General features: G+C 42.2%; 1 protein-coding gene across 16 annotated transcripts in view; it reads right to left on the bottom strand.

Annotated features, from left to right (window-relative positions):
* The window catches only part of celf2 (cugbp, Elav-like family member 2), a 243,674-nt gene that overhangs the window by 74,869 nt on the left and 154,764 nt on the right, over positions 1–14,041 (bottom strand). For all 16 annotated transcript variants that reach the window (XM_075471887.1, XM_075471886.1, XM_075471874.1 and 13 more), the window contains one exon: positions 10,088–10,170. In XM_075471887.1, the coding sequence (XP_075328002.1) occupies positions 10,088–10,170 (83 nt within the window). The remainder of the gene's footprint in view (positions 1–10,087; positions 10,171–14,041) is intronic.

The following is a 14,041-nucleotide window of genomic DNA, read 5'->3' as shown; positions in this document are numbered from 1 at the left end:
CCCCCCCATTCTCCATGACCACCCCACCCCCGACATCCTACCCAACACCCTAATCAACCTTCCCCCCTCTTTCCACCCATCCCCTCCCCTCTGTCTTACTGTCAGAATGAAATATCCTTGAGAGAGAGAGACTGTAAATCAAAGTGCTTTTCATACTTTTTCACAAAGAAAAAGAAAGACTGGGAGGGGGGGATGGAGGGAGAGATTCCACAGGACGAAAGTGAGAAAAAGAATCTGGAGAGGCCACGAGACAAGAAAGAAAACAAGGATAAAAGACTGAACTTCTCTGAGCTGGAGGGCGCGCTCCAGAGGACATGTCCTAGATTAACTCTCAGCCCTCTCTTCCATCCTTCCATCTCTGCATCCCTGCCACCCTCCTCCCTCCAAGCCAGCTTCAGAGGGGACACAAGCGGCCCTGGGGCCTTCAATGGGCATCATTGGTTGGGTGAGTGGGTTGTACGGGGGACATGGGGCATTTAGACATCTGTCAGCCACTAATGAAAGAATTCAATTTAGCGGAAAATCTTAAACAACATTGTCTGACAGGCAGGCTGACAGGCTTTAACTCGCCGTGCGTTGTTGTCGTTGCGTGTGTTCATCCCAGCATGCGTGTTGAAGTGGATCGTTGAGGAAAAAAAAAAAAACAAAAAAGAAAAGGTAAATGGAAAAAAGTGTAATGCAATAAACTCAGCCACTGCTGGGGTATATGTTTGTGTGCACATAAAAGTGTAGTATGTGTTAGAACCATGCAGGAGTGTGAATCAGTCCATGCAGCAGGGGTTGGTACTTATGGCTTTAAAACGCTCCGGGGGTGCAGGGCATGTTTTCAACGATAGATGGGTTATAGTAGGGGTTGTGTGTGTGTGTGTGTGTGTGTGGATGAAAAGAAACATATTTAGACCTCAGTAGTGCTATTAGAGTTGAATAGATGAACACATGGCTCTCCAGGCAACATGTGTACACACAGACAGACACACACTTTGTCTCCACCCCCCCTCGAGCTTCATTAGCATGTCATTAAAAAACAACTTCAGTGAGAGCTGTTGTTCTTTGAGAAACAGTCTTGCCTATCCGTCTTCACTGAAAAGACACTATGTCAGTGTGTACGCCATGCAAAAAAAAAAAAAACTCATTATTTTATTTATTTATTTTTTTACTGTTTATAGATTAATCCACCGGCTGAATAAGGTGCTGCGCTGCCTAGCGACAGTGCGATTATGGAGCTGGAATCATCAAACCGAAGGCGGTTTTATTGACTCTGAAAGCAAGAGTGTTTAGATTCATGAGGGTCAGCAATTACGCCGTCTGAAAAGATGACGATGTTCTATGTGCGCATGACTGCATGCGGCATCATTTTCAAAAATATAGCAGTTTTTGAGAATTGATCGCAGTGCCTCTCTGTGAAATACAACGTTCGGTTCAAATTTGTAAACTGGCAAGATGGATTTCATGCATTTTTTTTGGCCATTTGTAGGGAATACACAGGAGAAAAATTTGGCCTCCTCCGCCAAGACTATTGCCTCATCTTTTCACATTTTGAGAATAGTTTTTTCCGGCACTAAATCAAAACAGTCAAAGTTATTAAACGCGTTTCAAGTCACTGCAAAGCATCAATATTTTTTTTGCATCACTGTCGATAGAACATCGTCCCTCAACTGCAGGGTTAGCGCCAAGACACGTTAGCATGTGTGCATTTCTATGGTGTCGCATAAAGGTCGGGGGATGTCTTCTAAAAGTGCACTTTGTCTGCTGCGAAACTTTGCAGTGTGAAATAACATCAGGGGAAGGGTGAAGATGCTCCACATCAGCGGCTGATTAACATAAACACCTTGTTGAGCAAACACAAGGCCAATTATCACATAATTACACATGCTGATTGCATCACAGAGCTAATTCTTAACCTATACTGAACCTATAGCTGCACGCATGCTGTTTGCTAAACTGACACGCGATTAAGTGATGTGTTTTTTAAACTTAGTTACAGTATGATGTGCTCCTTTCTTTTCTTCCTCCGTAACCGTCCCATGATCCTCCTCTTGGATTTGTGCACATGGACCGAATCAGTTTTCCAAGTTTTGTTTGCCTGCTTTTGAACTCTGACCCCTCATGACGGAATACTCTGATGCTGTATAAATACTGGTAAACTGCGTCTCCTTCCATCCACTGCTGCCTAAACTTCTCCCTGCTCTACTTCAGACAAGATAAATGGGTACACCCGCTGGAACGGGGGGGGGGGGGGGGGGGATCATCGTTCCATTCTTCTGAACCGAATCCAGCCCACTTGATTTTAAAAGGGTAGTCCCTTGTTTTGGGAAATCCTAGGGTTCCCTTTACAGAGAAGAAACAGGAAGCAACCACAAGTAATTGGTTGCTTAACTTAGTTTAGCACAAAGATTAGAAACCGCTAGTCTGTTCCAGACTGTTTTTTTTTTTCCCGCACAGCATAATCTTGTTTGGTGGAAACTACAGCGATCGCCGTCTTCTCAGAGCTGGAGACGACATAGCTCATGACCGCGGAAAAACAGAAGAAACCAACAGAAAATAAACAACAGAGAGAGCAAATAACTTGGTCTTGAAAGAGTTCTGTAAAAAACTGAAATGAAGAAATCTTAGTAAAACATCTTCCACTTCTTGTTCTGACCTGCTGTGAAAACTTTGTGGGCTCCATAATTACCGTTGTAACAGACGGGTCTGGCACTGATGGGAATATTCCCTCTCTCCGCGTGCATATGATCACATATGCAAACGTTTAGTATACGTGCTGTGTCAGATGGCTGGTGAATCTTGAGGTGAGACGGCTGAAGACTGATTGAGATATGTGGAGAGATAGAGCTGGCAGACAAAGCAACAAGCAATGCTGCCGGTTGCTGATTTTTTTTCCCCCCTCTGTTGTCTCACTTGGACAGAAAGCCTAAACCTGAAGGCTTCTGCTTTCTTCTCTACGACCCTCTGAGAGCTCAACAGAGAGAGCATCTTTACAGCCCCTTCACTTATTGCTCTCCTTAGAAAAACTGCAGCCACTCAACTGTTTCTGCCCTAAGCCAACATGGCTGCCGCTCAGCGCTGCCAATACCAGTGCCCTTTTCTGCAATTTGGGCAGCATCCAGCTTTCCACTCTGATTGCATCTCTCCGTGTTAGGGCCTTCGGTTTGGAAGGAGAGACGGAGCGAGGGAGGGGAAGAGTGCCAATACAAACATTGTTCCGCTGGCTTTTTACAAGCCACGAGTGGGGAAGTTAATAAGCAGGTATTGGTTTTTAACGGCGGCCTGTTTATTGCTTTGCCCTCGAGCGTGCAGGAGTGCTCCACTCCACCTTTTTCCTGTCCATCTGCACATCACCTTTGCTAACCTCCAGCTCATTTTTTCCTTCCGCGCCTGCTCTCCTTTTGTGTTCACGCGTATCCATCAGCAATTAATTTACCACCATCATCACCTGTTTTTTTGTTTTTTTTCCCACAGTCCCTCCCCTGCACATTTTCAGCTTTAAGCTGAGGTGAAGCCAGTATAAAAAGAAGAAATTATGAACAAACCCCGTGCGAGCCGGTCAATTCTCTGTCATCATGTCACAGTTGATTGAGTGTTTTGCTTGTATTTGTTTGAGGCTGAACTGCATCCACCACTCCTCTTCATGCGCTTGTATATTTGATTTAAAACCATATCCGTCAGTCGATATGGGTTTTCCAACTCTGACATGATGAATGTAATGTAGGTTTAATTACTTACATATTGTGCTGTTGTTCAGTGTCATCTGGCTTTCAGACGCTTTTTCTTTTTTTTCCCCATGAACGGATTTAGGTTTACTGGAGACTAAAACCGTCTGGGCTTCCGAGCAACCTTTGAAACCTCATGCCCGCATATTTCTTTGGAATTTAAAGTTGCATCTTTTGATGTCATTTTTAAAAATAGTCTTTGCTGTATTACCACAATCAGCAAAAGCAACATTTCTTTATTTTTTTTATTTTTTTTTTTTAGAAGCAGAAACAAGTGCTTTGTGGCATTGTTTTGGCCTGGGGATTCTGTTTTGGGTAGAAAAGCCTGAGGGTGGGGTTTAATAATCCTTTCTTTTTGCTTGATAAGTTTCTTAATTGACTGAATTGACATGGAAGTATCTATGTGGCAGCTGGCTGAACTCTCCTAATGCTAACGAAGGGAGCTTCAATGTCTTTTTCCCCTCCTGCTTTTGCACTGGATACAGTGGCCCACAAAGGATGAAAGGAAAGGAGTTAATGCTGTTCCACAGCTCCTTGCAGCTGCAACATTCAAAGCAGGACTCATTTATTTTCACGCAGTCATTATAACTGGCATTCTTTAAGAGAAAAATGAGGACAGGAGGTGCGCGCAATCACGTGACAACAACGTAGCTCAGTTTTCAACTCTATTTTTCCTTATTTTATCTTAATAAGCAATCTTGCCTACATTCATATACACTGCAGGAAGATTCACTGTAAAAACATACAGTTGGAAGAAGCGAATATATATCTATCGAATATCGTTGGATTATTTTTGTCTTTTCCTAAATTCTTCTGAATTCTCCCTTCTCACCTCAAGCTCCTGATGCTTTCTATAATGATCAAAGAAAAACGTTTAGGGATATTAGTTATATAAAGTAATTTTTTTTCACAATACAACTGGGTTATCTGGTCTGTGTTTGTAGCAGAGGCTGCACAAAGCCTGAAAGACATTACAAAGGGACGAAAAAAAAAACAAAACAGAAATAATAAAAGTATTCTGTGACCACTTTTTGGAATAATGTTGCTGAGTATTGTTTTATCAGCAGATCTCGGTTAATTTGATTTCTTTAAAAAAAAAAAAAAAAGTACCCCCCCCCCCCCCCCCCCATGTGGGTACACTAGTGGAAAATCTTTATCCTTTCCAATTGCCTGCAGTTGCATGTGCTCTGGGGGTAACAATATATTCAGAACCGGTCCAGAAGCTACTACTGGCTCCCAGGGGACCATCTGCAACTAAGGAATGTCACTACACTGTATCCCACAGACAAAAACTTTTGATGAGCATGACTTTCTCAGATAACTCTTATCATTTTAGACTGGACTGCAGATGTCAGCCCGACAAAGCGAGACTGAGAGTGAACTGCCAGCTGTCTTGCAGACAGGTAAGATGGATCATTCTTGTCTATATTGTCTGCGAGTTCTTCTCAGTGTCAGAGCTAGACATTGCGGTCAGTTAATGTGCGCTCCTCCGTAGAAAATTGAGCTGTGCCCACTCTTGTAGCCCTTTCCACAGTAACCTCAGTGAATAGCATGTGCACCCTTGTGTTGCATTCCCATTCATGCCGTTTGGAGTTGGAGCCAATGAATAAGGTACAACTACTGCAGAGTCATTTAATGTTGGACTCGTGCCGATTCAACATTTTCCGACTGAACTCAAAAGTGAGATTTTAACCAGATGCTCACTAGTTTAAAAAAAAAAAAAAAACAGTATTAAAAGTATGCTGCATTTGACAGACCCTGGAATTGAGAAACCAGAAGCCAAGCAAATCCTTTGTTTTCATCTTAAAAACGCTCACCTACAGGCAAGTACTGACTGAAATAAATATTTGAATCCATAATGAGCCTCATTGTGGAAAAAACTAAGTTTTTAGATTTATACCAAGTGCAGAAATCAACTCTGTGGAAGTTTTTCTGTGCCATCAGAGTTTGAACACGAATTTCTAATATAGAATTTTTACAGCATCAAAATCAGACTTTGAATTTGAGAAAAAAAAAAATCAATTTCTAAAAACAAAAATCTTTTCAGTGGAAAAAGAACCAGACTCAACATCCAGTTTTTGAAGTTGAATTTTTTTTCCACTGAATTTTTTTTTAGATGTTGAATTTTTTTTTAACACTGATTTTTGTTTTTAGAGATTTAGAAAAAAAAAATTTTTTTTACACTGTTGGTTTTTCAAATTCAAAGTCTGATTTTGATAATGTAAAAATTCAATATTAGAAATTCGTATTCAAACTCTGATGGCACAGAAAAACTTCCATACAACTCCTACAGTGGCCTTTATATTTAATTTTTAAAGATGAGAAATTCCAGAAATTTCTGGTGTTTAACAAAAAAGGGTTTGATAACATCCAGTTGTGTTAAAAAAAAAAGAATAAAAAAAAAAGGAACATCTTCTGACAACATCACAATTCATCCAACTTTGAAAGCAAACCTACACCAGAATTTACTGGTACCGGACATCCGGTAGGAGCCTCAAACACAGCAACTCGAGAAGCTGCAGGAGAGACAAGCCTGTGGAGGAGGGAGGGATGGCCAGAGAGGATAGAGAAAGAAAAGGTGTAACAGTGTAGAAGAAGACGATTTTCATGTTCCTATAATCCCAAAACTGCAGAAGTGTATGTGTCCGCCCTCGGGCTGTTTCACACCTCCAACAAGGGATAAGTGACTAACTCTCACGGCACAGGAAAACAGAGCAAATTTAACAGGCTTATTCCAGGAGCAATTAACATGGTGACTCTGCAAAACAACAAGCTTGATTCCGATTCCCACGTATGGCTCATGAGAGATTCGCAGCATCCGCCCTGTCCTGCCCAGGAGGGCTATCCGCTGATCCAACTGACAAAAGTAAGACAGTGCAGGCGCTCAACTGAAGAGATTCCAGTTAGCTGGCGCAGCCAAGGAGAAAGGCGGGGAAGCAGCCAATAACCTGAGCAGAGGGGATCTGGGGGCCTTTAAATATCCACCCAGGGCTAGATGTGCAAGAGTGCAAGCAAGCTCCAGCTCACTCCTTCTATTGCTCTCCTGGGCCACAGAAGGGGAACAATATCGAAGAATAAAGCATCGACACACTCCTTTAAAGTCAAACATGCACATGAAAGAAGAAACGGAGGCAAGAAGCGCTATGGAATTTTAGATAAAAATCCGCCAGCCAAGCATAATTTATTTTTTATTTTTTTTACAGGCATAGAAAAGAAACAAAGATATTTGACTTTTTGTGTCACATTTACTTAATTTGAGTGGATTTCACTAAAATTGTCCACAAAGATCCACCCATTCTTTGTCCAATTCTGGACCAGTATTCGTTGCTTGGTTGGGGGTCATAGTAAGTCTCTGAGCGTAGTCGTTATTGGACTACTATTTCTGCACATACCATTTTGGGACCAGAAATGATTATTATTAGCTCCTGCCACTTTTGTAATGATCTGTCTGAACCTACGAGTAGGCCAGAATGTGCTCTCAAATGCATACCGATCTATATCCCCAGCTGGATGGGACATCGCGTGCAGTCCTCTAGGTGGTTAAGAAAGTTACATAATCCCTACAGGTTGTTATGACTCCATGAGAACTAGTAACACTCTTCAGAGTGATAGCAACTGATACCGGCTATTTGATGAGCTGATCACAATCAAAAGAGTATCATTTTGGACCCTGAAAACAAGCAATTAGCTATACAAGTGTTTTTAACTGCTGGTGGCAGCCTGTTGTGATAATTGTCCACTAATTCTTTTTGCATAAGTGAGGATATGCACGCTACAAGCACGGAAAGGATGCAACACATGTTACTGCAGGCTACAGATGGCCATAAATATAAGCTAAGAGGAGAATTGTCAGTTTATTTGCTTGCACATCTTTTGAACGGAACTTTTTGCCGGCAACTAAGGCTGGTTTAGACATAAGAGATGCCACCTGCAGTCCTTTGCAAAGGTCTTGAGCAACCCCTGATTTATTTATATATTGCAAAAGAAAACAGGAAATAGGTGTGACGATTTATTGAACCCTCTTCAGGAACAGTTGGCCAGGCTTTCGTGAAAGGTATTCCAAAGCTCTTCTTTGGATGTTGGCTGCTTTTTGTTCCGTTCTCTGTCAAGGTGATCCCTCACTGCTTCAATCATGTTGAGGTCCGGGCTCTGGGGAGGATACATCCCTCCATAAGACCTGATGCTACTGATTTTCAGCCCAGTTCTCGAGTCATCTGGCATACCTCAGCCTTTTCTCCCCGTTTCCCTTCCTTAAGAATGGCTTCTTGACAGCCAACCCTTCCATGGAGACCGTTTCTGATGAGGCTTGAGTGAACAGTAGATGGATCAACCAGATGAATCTTTCAGGTCTTTCCTGGATATTTCTTTCCATTTTCTAAAGATGGCACTTTTAGATTCTGAGGTCAGGTTGTAGGTCTGTAAGCTCGCTTAACAGACACTTCAAAGAAGAAATACTTGAGACACGATGACTTGAATGACTTGAGTGTTTAGCATCTAGCATAACTTCGAACTTTGTTCGTCATTTGAAGATCCATTCTGACCAGTAAGTGCTTGTCAAATTAGCTAATATTATCCTGTTAGCCTAGTCGGTAGTTAGCTAATGTTAGCTTGATATGATACGGGGTGGACAGGTTGGACACATTGGCCAATGATGTTTACTGACAGTTACTTACATCTTTTCTTTTCACTTTATTAAGATCAGATTCTGCAGGTAAAATTGCATTAATAAGGTGACTTGACTTGACTTGCCCAAGAAAAAATGACTTGGGACTTACTTGAGACTTGAAAGCTAAGACTTGGGACTTACTTGAGACTTGAAAGCTAAGACTTGGGACTTACTTGAGACTTGAAAGCTAAGACTTGGGACTTACTTGAGACGTGAAAGCTAAGACTTGGGACTTACTTGAGACGTGAAAGCTAAGACTTGGGACTTACTTGAGACTTGAAAGCTAAGACTTGGGACTTACTTGAGACTTGAAAGCTAAGACTTGGGACTTACTTGAGACTTGAAAGCTAAGACTTGGGACTTACTTGAGACGTGAAAGCTAAGACTTGGGACTTACTTGAGACTTGAAAGCTAAGACTTGGGACTTACTTGAGACGTGAAAGCTAAGACTTGGGACTTACTTGAGACGTGAAAGCTAAGACTTGGGACTTACTTGAGACTTGAAAGCTAAGACTTGGGACTTACTTGAGACTTGAAAGCTAAGACTTGGGACTTACTTGAGACTTGAAAGCTAAGACTTGGGACTTACTTGAGACGTGAAAGCTAAGACTTGGGACTTACTTGAGACTTGAAAGCTAAGACTTGGGACTTACTTGAGACGTGAAAGCTAAGACTTGGGACTTACTTGAGACTTGAAAGCTAAGACTTGGGACTTACTTGAGACGTGAAAGCTAAGACTTGGGACTTACTTGAGACGTGAAAGCTAAGACTTGGGACTTACTTGAGACGTGAAAGCTAAGACTTGGGACTTACTTGAGACTTGAAAGCTAAGACTTGGGACTTACTTGAGACTTGAAAGCTAAGACTTGGGACTTACTTGAGACTTGAAAGCTAAGACTTGGGACTTACTTGAGACGTGAAAGCTAAGACTTGGGACTTACTTGAGACTTGAAAGCTAAGACTTGGGACTTACTTGAGACGTGAAAGCTAAGACTTGGGACTTACTTGAGACTTGAAAGCTAAGACTTGGGACTTACTTGAGACTTGAAAGCTAAGACTTGGGACTTACTTGAGACGTGAAAGCTAAGACTTGAGACTTACTTGAGACGTGAAAGCTAAGACTTGGGACTTACTTGAGACTTGAAAGCTAAGACTTGAGACTTACTTGAGACTTGTACATGTGTGACTTGGTCCCATCTCTGCTTACCACATCATTTGCTGGCTTAGTTAAAAATACACCCTCCTTTTTTTTACGTTCACGTATGAAACCTCGGCATTTCCTTGTGAGTTTGTCCAGCTCCGTCACCCAAAGGTCGACATGACATACCTGTTTCACGCAGTTCCACAAATCCGACTTTTTTAGAAAACCCCCTCAGCGCGGTCTCAGGCTTTCAGGATACCCGCGCTGTTTTTTGTCAAGGCATTTGGTTTACAAGAAAGTCCCATAGGGTAAGTTTAACATGTGCTTCTTCCCCCGTTAACTCAACGGTATCTCACACAAACTCGCTCCGACAGTCAGTTGCTCACCTGCTCACACCATTGGTCACTCATGCTTGCAAATGCAGTGTGGCAGCAGTGCAGTACACTTGGTGCACAGCGGTGTTTTCATACAGACACGACACAGGTTGGGCCGAATCCGCCGAAGGGTACTGCTGTGAGTGTGTGATTAGAGGAGAAAGTGGGTAGAGAAGAATCGAGGACACGCACTCACCCCTGTTAAGGTCTTTATGTTATGCAGTGCATTCTGGGCTTCAAGGGCAGCTTTCCTTGTGTAAAACGTGACAAAACAGCAGCCTGGGGAGAGAGAGAGAGAAACAGACAGGGGAGGGATGAGCATGAGGAGCAACACAGAGCATTTTCTCTTTTCATCTGCTTGGCATCACCTGTCGACACTGGCAGGCACCGAGTGAATGTTAAGGACAAAACATCCTGGTGGAGATGAGGAAAAAGCTTTTTGGATTTGTTTCAACGCTTGATGACGGGGCGCACACACGGAGACCAACGTGCACAAACAACAAAAAGACAGAGGAGGGGAAAGTGGTGGAAAAAAGGGTTTTCTTCTCATTAATCCTCAAGTGATCTGTGAGCAGCTGCTTTATCCCGCATCCACTATAGAAAGTAGTCATCCATGTATTCCAGGCTCATGCTCCCTCGCTCTTTCAGTCATATGCTTCCGTTTTCGAGTTTGCGATTTGCAGCCGAAAAGATATATAGATGCGGAAGGTTAACGCCTGAGGGATTTGGGCCGAGAAGTGAAACATCAAGCTGAAATGAATGCTACAATAGCTTGTAAATGACCATATTTCACAGTGTTAAAACCTGCTCCACGTTGCTTTCAGGAAGTCAAATACTTTTGAATGGCACTTTTAGAAAATAGCCTTATTACACAGCTACACTTTTTTTTTTCCCCTCAGTAGTTCAAATCACTTAATGAAATGCTAACAGAATCCAATCCAGTGATCAGACTACTAAACTCAACTTTAACTTCACATTTGGGCTATTTCTAACCTTGATACTGCGGCATCTTTGAACCAGCAATTTAAAGCTTAATGGCTTTCTTACTTACTCATAAGCGACTCATTCCCTCACATCCAACTGCATACACTAAAGAAAGTAGAGCAGATACAAGCAAAGTGAAGGAGGGGAGGACTTTGCCTCTTCATTAATCTGTGCATAATCCCTGCAGAATGAGCCGAAACACTGCAGTTGTGGGTGAGTCGGCGTGCAGATCTGCACAGTCAAGCAATATGCACAGAGGTGTGACTTCTATTTTCCTCATGCACACAGTGGTAGTTGGTTGCTTTAGCACAGACACAGGTTTTTTTTTTTTGTTTTTTTTTAAGAAAAAGTCTTCCTCACCATACAGTTCGCACAACTTTTTTTTTAAACGGCTACAAAAAAGATTCGGAACAAGACATAACAGGATAAAAAAAAAAACCTCACAGGGTGTCGTGTGTTTCTAGAATGTTGGAAAAAGCACCTACGTGTTTAAAGGTTAAAGGGTGACCACAGAATACAATCATGTGCTATAAATGTGAGATTATTTTGCATGAGACACGGGCCGGCTTTATTAGTGAGGTGAATACACATTAGCATGTGCAATCCACAGGTGAGGCACTGCTTCAGGTTCTAATGTTGGGAGCTGCTACCTCCAGTTTTGCCCATCTGTTAACTCTTTGCCGGCGTATTTGTTGGTCCAGAGATGAGCAGAGAGTTCCATTGTTTACATCTGCTTTGTTGTCCTCCCCATCGTGTTTATGACACAAATCAAATCAGTGCGAACGAGGAGGACTGTTTGTGGTTTTTGTTGCCCGTATCACAGGCGCCAGCCCTTATGACACTTGCCCTGCAGTGAATCTTAGTGAAATCCAACAGTGAGCATCTGGAGCAGGTTTAGCATCCGAATCCCAGAGTCCCTTTGATGAGGCTGGGAGCGTAATGGATCTGAATTCCTGCGGTGTCCTCTGGGTGCCAGGGCTGTTGAATAGTTGGCCCTTAGCCTAGCGTCGGCGACGTGATTGGTGTTGTGATTCGGATGGTGCAGTGCCTGTGTATTAGCAGGGATAACACTCAGCTTAATGTTTTTTTTCCTTCTTTGACCCCCAGTGTGAAAGACAGCCCGGCATGTCACTTCACTAAACCCTGAGCCCGCCGCTTCAACTATCAGTATCAATTTACCACCAAGAGATTCACACCAGCTTCTGTTGGTTGAAAGCAGCGAGATAAGAGGGGAAATTAGTCATGACTGACAGACTATCGCTGGGTAGAAATTATACAATTTAGTCCACGTGGGAACTGATGCAGCGAAGACACGCAAAACTCTTGCATGAAGTTGGGGCTTTCTTATATTGTAGATTTTTGGTGACTCTGGTTCAGCTTTCTTTTGCATTAAAAATTGACTTCAGGATGAAGAGGAACATCCTTAAATTAGAGTCACTCAACATGCAAAAAAAAAACCCTGCTTTATTAAAGATTGAAAAACTAAACAAATATTAGGAGTGCAGCATGCTTGTGAATTAAATGACAGAGCACTCGTGGTCTAAAGATTAATGAAAGGAACATCTTTGAAATGAAATTATGGAAATCCCTCAAGAAAAAAAATGAGAGGAGGAGAAAGACATCAATACTTTAATGCAGAGGAACTTTTTATCATATAACCTCTCATCCCTACTTTTGCTTTTACTGAATAATTAAACAGATATGTCAAAAGTTATAAAGCACAGGCCTGTTCCACATGCACACGGGTATTGTTTTAGTTCTTTGTCCTCAAAAAGAAGTCCACGCAGCTCTAATAAAAAAAATAAAAAAAAATTAAAAATTGCCATCCTCTTTTTGTTCTTTGTGTTTCATATCAGATTGTAACCATCTATTATGCATACCTCCGCCTACCGAACAGAGAATAACTGCCTCGTGTAAACAAAAGTGAGTTTTGAGTGACCTAAAACTGTGTTCGCAAGTCCAAAATGCATATAAAAAAAAGGTATGATTTCAGCAATACCTGTATGCACGTAGACAAAATGAAAGTCTGAGCACACCGTGACCAGTTCAGAGGGAGGGTCGAATTATGGAAAAAAAAAAATAAATAAAAAATAGGTCAAAACCACTGCGTATCTGACTCCTCGCGTCCGCCCTTATTTCCTGCAGTTCAAGTTCAAGCAGTCTCTTCTGTTTTCCCACGCTGTCAACCTCACCACCTCCTTAATTCTGATGTCACCACTCGGGTCAAAAAGAAGCTTTACCCGCGATGTTTTTCGAACCAATCCATGAGATCTCTGGCCTTTAAAACGTTCCTATGTTCTGTCATTCTCACAGCCGAGTGACTCTCAGGCAGGCGGCCACCTCCACACATTCACCTCGTCTTTATGCTCGAGGAGCCGCATCAGATGTCCCCGCATCACTCCAGGGGATCCTGTTCTACCCTTTTGCTTAATTAATGTCTTGACGTTCCATCAGAATCTGGTAACCAAACAAGTTGGAAACGTTTGTACATCAATAAAGTTTGTTCCACATTAATGTTACATGAATCTTTTCTCATTGAACTGCCTCTTTGTGACGGTTCCAAAACATATCCGACTCCAGGAGACTCCCACTCAAAATGCAGAAGACTTCTCGCTTGAAATACCACATAACCAAATATTTCCAACAGGCCATGGTGTCATCAGCTAGATTAATTCTGCATCAGTGTGTTTGAATATGAGTATTCAACTTGAACCATTTCTGTCCAGTCTGGTTTCAGGTATCAACCTCCAACTCTATCCTCAAGTTTGGTCATTTCTAGGCCCAAGAATGCCATGAAATCTATGGGGAGGATTTTCCACTCAAGTCTTTGGCTGTGTTCGAAACCGCATACTTCTCCTACTACTCCCACTACTCATACTAACTTTTTGAGTTAGTAAGCGAGTTTGAGTAAGCGAGAAGTTCCCGGATGCATATTAGATTCGCCGAAATGTTGGGTATGCATCACGAGGTTACTACTCATACTCAAACTACCCAAGATGCAACGTAACGTGACGTCGCCGATCGTCATTTCCTGTCAAAATGGCAGTTTCAAGCTAGCTACAACGAGGGTAGGTTCACTTCCTGTTTTTAAAACAAAAGCACCAATTGTATCGTAATGGCTTTCCCTATGATAAAAGGCAACGGGTATTTTATTTTGTGAAAATAA

This window comes from Odontesthes bonariensis, chromosome 8 (genome assembly GCF_027942865.1).
Source record: "Odontesthes bonariensis isolate fOdoBon6 chromosome 8, fOdoBon6.hap1, whole genome shotgun sequence".
Classification (NCBI taxonomy): Eukaryota; Metazoa; Chordata; class Actinopteri; order Atheriniformes; family Atherinopsidae; genus Odontesthes; species Odontesthes bonariensis.
The sequence above is the reverse complement of the archived record's forward strand: the minus strand, read 5'-3'. Positions and strand labels throughout refer to the sequence as shown.